The 8325-nt window shown below is 39.0% G+C and overlaps 2 protein-coding genes across 2 annotated transcripts; both read right to left on the bottom strand.

The window, feature by feature from the left end:
- Nucleotides 1–4213: 4213 nt before the first annotated feature.
- FOMMEDRAFT_153865 (arylalcohol dehydrogenase) lies at nucleotides 4214–5557 on the bottom strand (the record flags this gene model as incomplete). The annotated part of the gene is made up of 5 exons (XM_007264491.1): nucleotides 4214–4315; nucleotides 4371–4523; nucleotides 4584–5120; nucleotides 5184–5265; nucleotides 5328–5557. 5 exons carry the CDS (start codon nucleotides 5555–5557, stop codon nucleotides 4214–4216), a joined length of 1104 nt encoding a protein of 367 aa, XP_007264553.1.
- A 537-nt stretch (nucleotides 5558–6094) lies between these two features.
- On the bottom strand, nucleotides 6095–7563 carry FOMMEDRAFT_104931 (aryl-alcohol dehydrogenase [NADP+]). The gene is made up of 4 exons (XM_007264490.1): nucleotides 7305–7563; nucleotides 7163–7244; nucleotides 6353–7102; nucleotides 6095–6288 (listed from the first exon to the last, which is right to left on the bottom strand). The coding sequence occupies exons 1-4, from the start codon at nucleotides 7532–7534 to the stop codon at nucleotides 6187–6189; spliced, it is 1164 nt and encodes a 387-aa protein (XP_007264552.1). The 5' UTR covers nucleotides 7535–7563; the 3' UTR covers nucleotides 6095–6186.
- Nucleotides 7564–8325: the final 762 nt, after the last annotated feature.

Genomic DNA, 8325 nt, shown 5'->3' with positions numbered 1-8325 from the left:
ACAACTATCCTACACAACAGAAATACAGAACACAAGTACCAGAACATAGTCAGAACTCACAGAACAGGCAGAGAGAGAGAGTGAGACAAGAGTAGAGTATATAGAGTGAGCCTAAGAGTACAGGACTACCTGGAGTAGATGAGATCAAGACTACAGGACCAGTCTGATCTTGTACACCTATATATACTAAACTACACAAGAGCACTCAGGGAGCATGAGTCACTAAGAATGATGAGCCACAAAGAATGAAAGAAAGGAATGTCAAAGATAAAGGTACAAAGAATGAAGGGATGGATAAAGGGTAAGAGACTATAGAATGATACAAAGAATGAAGGGGTAGTCAAAGGAATGGAATGATGAAGTAAGGAAGGGTAGTGGCAAGAGTCAGCACACATATAGTCCATAGACAGTGCCCCTGAGGGATGGAAGTCCTGAGTTCTAGTACAGAAGGGTGCAGAACCCTTGGAACTGAAGGTACAAGAGTAGAGAACTGTAACACCAACTGTACATTCTAAAGGATTGGAAGCTATAGGAGGACATTGTCTGAGCTTATTACAACAATCTAACTATAGAACATTTAGGCTGACACAAAACACAGGAACTCATTACTTAGAACTACTAGTAGCTAGGAATGTAGAGGGAAATCCTAAAGTATGTAACTAGTTGTAATACATACTAACAGACTAAGGCCTACCAGACAAGGGTTTAGACTCTCTTACATTTGTATTAGATCCTAGATTACTCTTAGGAAGAAGTCTTAGTAGACCTGATTAGTAAGCTACCCAAGTCTTAGAGTTACAACACTATCTGTATAATTGTTAACTGATTCTCTAAGCAAGTCTATACAGTTCTGACTCAAACAGAACTTACTTCTGAAGGTATGGTACACATCTATCAGGATTATGTTTTCTAGTTGTATAGACTCTCTTAGAAGCTTATTCACAATTGTAGACTGTAATTTGAGTTGAAATTCATACAGGACTTGTATACACTTCTCAGAATTCAAGGGAACCCTTTTACTACATATTACTTGTAGACTGACAGTCAAACTGAGTGAGTCAATCAGGAGATCAAGCTCTACCTCTAGATGTTTATTAATCATTAGTAATCAGATTAGTCTGAATAGTTAGCTCTAACAGAATTTATACACAATAACTAGCAACACTCTATAACAGGACAGTCCCTGTTCTTTCTTAATTATGAGAGACATTTGTACTAGAGGACAGTTCTGAACTAGAACAGTAGTTCCAAATCTGTGACAGACTTTGTAGAACAGATACACAGGACTAGGGAGGATATATAAGCTCTTTTAGAGAAGGTAGTATAGGTTATAAAGTAGAACTATGATTGGAAGAGGTCTACAGCTAAGAATTACCAGCCTAGTGACAAAGTTATACTAGAAGCCATTAATCTGATCTTGGATTGTCTAATGAAGAAGTTAGACAACAAGTGCTTTAGACCCTTTGTCATTAAAAAGAAGGTTAGTGCCTCTACCTACAAACTCCAACTTCTAGTAACATGAAAGTGTATACACCTAGTGTTTAACAAGGTTCTGTTGTCTTAGTACTATAATCCCAGTTTTCCTTCACAATAAAGACCCCTACTACCTCTACTAGAACTCATCAGTTCTGAACTAGAATACAAAGTAGAGTACATAGTAGATGTTGAGCTACTGTACAGAAAACTCAAATTCCTTGTTCACTAGAAAGGGTACCTAGTTGAGGAGTACACTTGGGAACCTGCTAAGAACCTTGCCTATACTTCTAAGACAATCTGAGACTTCTATCAGCTTTATCCTAGTACTCTACACAAACTCAGCCTTACAGATTTCTAAGCCCTACTGTTCCAACCTATGCCTGAGCTGCTGACTGAGCCTAATGTTCACTAATTAGGATGATTAGTTTTAGAGGGAGGGTGATGTTACAGTTCTCTACTCTCATACTTTCAGTTCTAAGGGTTCTACACCCTTCTGTACTAGAACTCAGGACTTCCATCCCTTAGGGGTACTGTCTATAGACTATATGTATATTGACTCTTACTACTACCCTTCCTTACTTCATCATTCTATTCCTTTGACCACCCCTTCATTCTTTGTTCATTCTATAGTCTCTTACCCTTTGTCTATCCCTTCATTCTTTGTACCTTTATCTTTGACCTTCCTTTCTTTCATTCTTTGTGGCTTATCATTCTTAGTGACTCATACTCCCTGAGTACTCTTGTGTAGTTTAGTATATATAGGTGTACAAGATCAGACTGGTTCTGTAGTCTTGATCTTGTCTACTCTAGGTAGTCCTGTACTCTTAGGCTCACTCTATATACTCTACTCTTGTCTCACTCTCTCTCTCTGCCTGTTCTGCAAGTTCTGACTATATTCTAGTACTTACATTCTATATTTCTGTTGTGTAGGATAGTTGTAGTCTGGGTCCCCTTGCTAAGCCTTTAGGTCCCCTCTATACTGTTGCTGACAAAAAACACTTAAAAATTATAAATAAAATATACTAGTTTTAATACTTGAAAGTCTATAAGATTGTTAAATAATCAAAACTTATATACTTAAGAATGTTCAAAAATCTTTTAGAATAATATAAAATATATAATGTATAAAAGTAAAAAAAAGAGACTATTAATTAAAATAATATATAAAAGAAAAAATTATCTTAAAAATCATTAACAAGAAACTACTTTAAGTAAGTGTATACTACTTACTCTTTTAATAGTTCTAACTAGAATGATCTGAATTGTGTTTAAGTATACTTAAAGTTAAACATTTAACTTTTAAATATATATATATATATAAGTAAATAAAACATTTATTAACTAGTTAAAATATATATTATTACTTTCTTGTCTTAGTATACAGTAATAGTTTTTAGTATACTATTAATAAGTACTATTGTAATAATAGAAAGAGTAAAAGGTATACAGACTAATTTTCTTAACTATACATTTTAAGAATTTTATAATATATTTAAAATTCTAATAATAGTAATATTACTTATAGAAAGGTTAGAGAGTAGTTAATTATATATATACTTAAATTGTTTGTTAATAAAGTCATATATTTGAGTCAGAGGAGTAATGTTGCATTTTAGAGACTTTTATATTAACTTATTTTTATAGTTAAAGTAAACACTATTAAAATTAAAATTAATATTAGAAGGCTTTTATTAGAGAGACACTTTTTAATAAGTAAATACTTGTGTACACTAATTCTAAAACAAACTATAGTCATTTTAGTTATAGTGTATAAAACTCTATAGTATTGTAAGTATTAGAGTATAATAAAGTATATAAAGAGAATAGTATACAAAAGTCTGGTTTAACTTGTGTCTTATTATCTGATAATAAGACTAGATGGAAAAACAACTTATATAGAGAAAATAGTAAATTGAAAGTGTGATAGTGTATAAAAAGATAATAATAGAAGAAAAGTAGACTAAAGTAAGTTGTTTCAAGAGATAGATTCTTATATATCCTTTTTTATGTAAAATATACTATTTCCAGCTTGGAAAAGTAGTAAATTGTATATAGTGTATTAAAACTAAAATGTTAATATATTAATACTTGTAACAATAGAGTAAAAATATACAACTAATACTTTGTTTAAGTATATACACTTGTATTAGTAGAGACAAATAATGGACAATATATATATATTCTTCCTACTGTTAATGTATTATTGAGTAATACATTAGCTATATAATTAATTAGTTCAGATAAAGGTTTTATAGGAAGTTTGATTTAAATACACTATATTCTACTTTGACATAATGACCACTACACAGAAGATTAACTACATAGTAATTTTAAGCTAGTATCTGTCCAATTGAGAAGTTATTATGTAGCAAACTTGTTACATGTGTAATATTATATATTTAACATTAACAATAAGGATCAATTACTCAATACTAACGTTGATGTAAGTAATATCAACCCAAAAAAGTATAGTAGTTCCTTCTTTGATTGATCTTAAGCATATGTATTGACTGCCTTCTTTACTACTACAAATTCTTTGTATTATTAAGTGGCTTTTTTAAGGCATTATATAGTCATGTGAGCCTGGTAGATATCATATACCAGATCAGCCTGAGGACCACAGCTGATCCAAGGACAATTCTCAGTGTGGTACTTGGGACTGCCCCCTTTATAGTGACTATTAATGTTGATCGTTGGTCATGTTTTCTACTACGTGTTCTTTAGATTGCAAAAACTATCATGTAGTAAGAGAAGGTTTAATCGGTTGACTGATTGGCCAACGATCCCATGCTGCGACAGACTCGTATGACGTCTTCTTTCTATTGGGCGTCCCATCCCCCTGTGAATTATCACCAAATCAGTGCTCATATTGACTTGGAAAAATGACAGCTTACGATATGTGAAACCGGGAACCCGGGATCAAAGGGAATTGCACTCTCAAGGTAGTGAATCTGCTCGTCCGAGAGCGAAATCTTCAACGCTTCTATGTTTGCCATCAGGTGCTCGACCTTGCGTCCACCGATGATTGGGAAAACATATGGAGTTTTCTACATGAGATATGCAATGGCAACTGCGGTAATATGCTCCGTTCCGACCGCTTTAGCCACTTTCTCAAGTGCCGCACTCATCTTCTTCTCATTCTCGTTGCGCATCCATTCTGACTGCGTGATTGTACGACCCTTCTCACCGGATTCCAATCTCCTCTGTTCCTCGGAGTCACTACGTAGCCGACCACCTGCAAGTACATTCCATGGCGCAAGTGCAAGGCCATTAGCCCGAGCCATAGGAATAATCTCCCGCTCAAAACTACGCTCCATGACGTTCCACGCTCCCTGGTAAATTACAAACGGTGTCTTTCCAGTGCATTTTGCGTACTGGTTTGCCGCTGCGACAACCCATGCGGGCATGTCAGAAGCACCCAGATAGAGTACTCTCCCAGCTGCAACGAGGTGGTGAAGATTGTCCATGACTTCTTCCATCGACGTCTGGTAGTCCCACCAATGGACGTACAAAATATCGATGTAAGACGTACGAAGCTTTTCGAGACTCGCCTCGACGCTGATCTTGAGGCTTTTAGCATTATTCCCTGCGTAGTTCGCCTTGACTTTCACACGATCGTCACCGCGTTTGAAGTCATTTGTGTACTGTCGGACGAGATAGGTGAGTTTGTTGATGAATGGAATTCTGCACCCGTTTAAAGCACCAACCTTCGTTGCGATAACGAGCTGGTCGCGAATGCCGCGCATTTCTGCCCATTCTCCGATGAACATTTCGGAAGTTCCATCCTGGCTGAAATGACGTGGCATAACGATGAATACTGAACGTTATCACACAGGAACTAGGAAACTTACTAATTGCTAGCAGTATCGATGAAGTTTCCGCCAGCATCATAATAAGCATCAAGAAGCCTGAAAGATGACTCCTTGTCCATGGATCCCATTCCGAAATTGGCCCACTTGTCGCCAATGCTCATTGCTCCAAGTTGTAGTGGCGATACACGAATACCTGCGAGTGAGGACAAAACACGATAACAACCAAGCGGCGTCGGAGGGGCAGGGGGAGCTTTCCAGAGTTGAGACATCTTTGTGCACGTTCACTCGAAGAAATTTTAATTGCAGAATAATCTTAAGCTATTCTCTGCGATAAGGAGCACCGATCAAAAGTTGACGCTGCTTTTATAGTATAAGCCAGCCTTGCTGGAGCCATTTTACTATACGGTGGACTACTATTGAGTCACCGACAACACTTCTGCAGTGTCGAATTCCCCGAGCCGGAAGACGCGTCATATGTTCGTCGAACGGCATGAGCATTGAAGGTGAATGAAAGACGGCTAATGTGCAAAACTCGGTGATGACTCCGTTTGCTCGCCGATCCAGTTGCCATTTCGAGCAATGCTGATGACACATGTATCTCAACGACTCCGTTTTCTGTCCGTAAAATTAAAAGGAAATGGGCGATTAAAGCGTCAATGGCCGCCGTTTACAGCCGCTAAGCAAATAGGAACTCCCGTAGACGATGAGACAGTATTATTAGCTGTGATAAATCCGGTGGCGAAAAATCAGAGTTATGCCTTAAAAGAGTTCAATTCCTTGCAACTCAAGCGAACGGGTCTCATAATATTGGGCACTGGGCCAATCAAGTGCGCAAGTCGGTTGCACCACATACACAATTTTGTATGCTACAGAACACATTCCCACAATCGCGCTTGTTTCAAGCATTGGGGGCGGGTTTGATAGGTTGTCTAAGTGGCCAGCGATCCCATTCCGATGCAGACTCCAATAGTATCGTCTTCCTGTTTGGAGTCCCATCTCCCTAAAATTGATTGTAAGAAACATTGTATTTATATCATGTTCAGAAATATAAGCAAAAGGCTTACGATGAAGGAGACAGGGAACCCCGGGTCAAATGGTAACACGCTTTCAAGGTGCTGAATCTGCTCGTCCGACAGCGAGATTTTCAGCGCTTCGATATTTGCCATCAAATGTTCAACCTTTCGGCCACCGACAATCGGGAACACATTTGGAGTCTTCTGCATTAGATATGCAATAGCGACGGCAGTGATGTGCTCCGTCCCGACTTCTTTGGCGACCTTCTCAAGTGCGGCGCTCATCTTCCTCTCATCCTCGTCACGCAACCACTCCGGGCGAGACATAGTACGTCCTTTCTCGCCAGACTCGAGTCTCATTTTTTCTTCAGCATCTGTGCGCAAGCGACCCGACGCGAGGACGTTCCATGGAGCGAGAGCAAGGCCATTAGCTCGAGCCATGGGAATAATCTCGCGCTCAAAGCTGCGTTGCATGACGTTCCAAGCACCTTGATAGATCACAAAGGGTGCCTTGCCATGGTCCTGTGCGTATTGGTTTGCAGAGGCAACGACCCACGCCGGGGTATCGGAAGCACCAAGGTACAGCACTTTCCCGGAAACGACAAGATTATGAAGGTTATCCATAACTTCCTTGATCGGGGTGTTGTAATCCCACCAGTGGACGTAGAGAATATCAATGTAGGACGTGCGCAGTTTCTTCAGACTAGCCTCGATGCTAATTTTGAGGCTTTTCGCATTATTTCCCGCGTAGTTGACTTTGATTTTAGCGTGATTGTCAAGGCGTTTGAAGTTTGTCGTATACTATCAATGCGATAGCATTAGTTCCCATAAAGAGACTAAAATAACCGTTGGATCGCTTACCTTCGTTGCAATTACAAGTTGATCACGGATACCGCGACTTTCTGCCCATTCTCCGATAAATATCTCAGACGTCTCATCCTGACTAAAAAGGTAAACTCCATTAACCAAAATGCTATAATATCTGTATATAATATGAACTCACTAGTTACTGGCCGTATCAATGAAGTTACCGCCAGCGTCATAATATGCATCGAGGAGCTTGAAAGACGACTCCTTGTCCATGGAGCCCATTCCGATACTGTCCCACTTGTCGCCAATGCTCATTGCTCCAAGTTGGAGTGGTGAGACGCGAACACCTGCAAGTGAGGACAAAACGCGATAACGACCAAGCGGCGTCGGTGCGGGAGAGGGAGCTTTCCAGAGCTGAGACATTCTTGAAGTGATTTAGTGCTGCGTACGAGTTTTCGATGCTCTAAAGAGGTCGAAATTGGCCTCCTTTTATAGTGCAGGGTATCCTCCCTGAAAACACCTTGATATACATGAGTTAGAAGATAGAGTCAATGATAGCACTTGGGCGGTTCCGAAGACTCCGTTTGATCCGAGACACATTAAGATTTGAGAGTGGGCGGAATGGGCTTTAGTGTCGAGATCAGAGTAAAAATTAGGGAGTTAGAGACAGAAAAGTCACCTCTGAGCACAAGTTTCCTATTTTGGGCGACACGCTGACACATTACCTTTGACGATGAGCCTTCTGCTTATGCATCGACGACGAGAACGGGAGGCATGCAACTAAGTTAAATCCGCTCGTGCCCGCGAATCATATCTCGGGCGTAGCATTTACAGTCATTGCTAAACGGATCAAACATTAGATCTTAAGCTTGCTTCGAAGAAGCTAGAACAGTCAAATTCCCTATTATTGCAAGTAGTGCTCCGCACCGTAGCGTAATTTACGGATACGCCTGCAGCGTATACGCTTACGCACCGTATCGTAAGAGAAAATTTTAGCTGAAAATACGGGCGTATATTTACGCGCGTATGCGTATACCATAAGTAAAAAATTTCCGTATACACCGTATACGAGTATACAGTATTACTAAGCATATTCTCTAATTAAATACTAAGTTTGAGTTTCTAGACCTCATTTACTTTACTTATTTATATACCAAATCATTTTAATACTATATAACAACCTTGTTTAACTTAAAAAGTACTAGTATGAGTAC

Source organism: Fomitiporia mediterranea (assembly GCF_000271605.1).
Source record: "Fomitiporia mediterranea MF3/22 unplaced genomic scaffold FOMMEscaffold_4, whole genome shotgun sequence".
Classification (NCBI taxonomy): Eukaryota; Fungi; Basidiomycota; class Agaricomycetes; order Hymenochaetales; family Hymenochaetaceae; genus Fomitiporia; species Fomitiporia mediterranea.
This window is presented reverse-complemented; position numbering and strand designations above follow the sequence as displayed.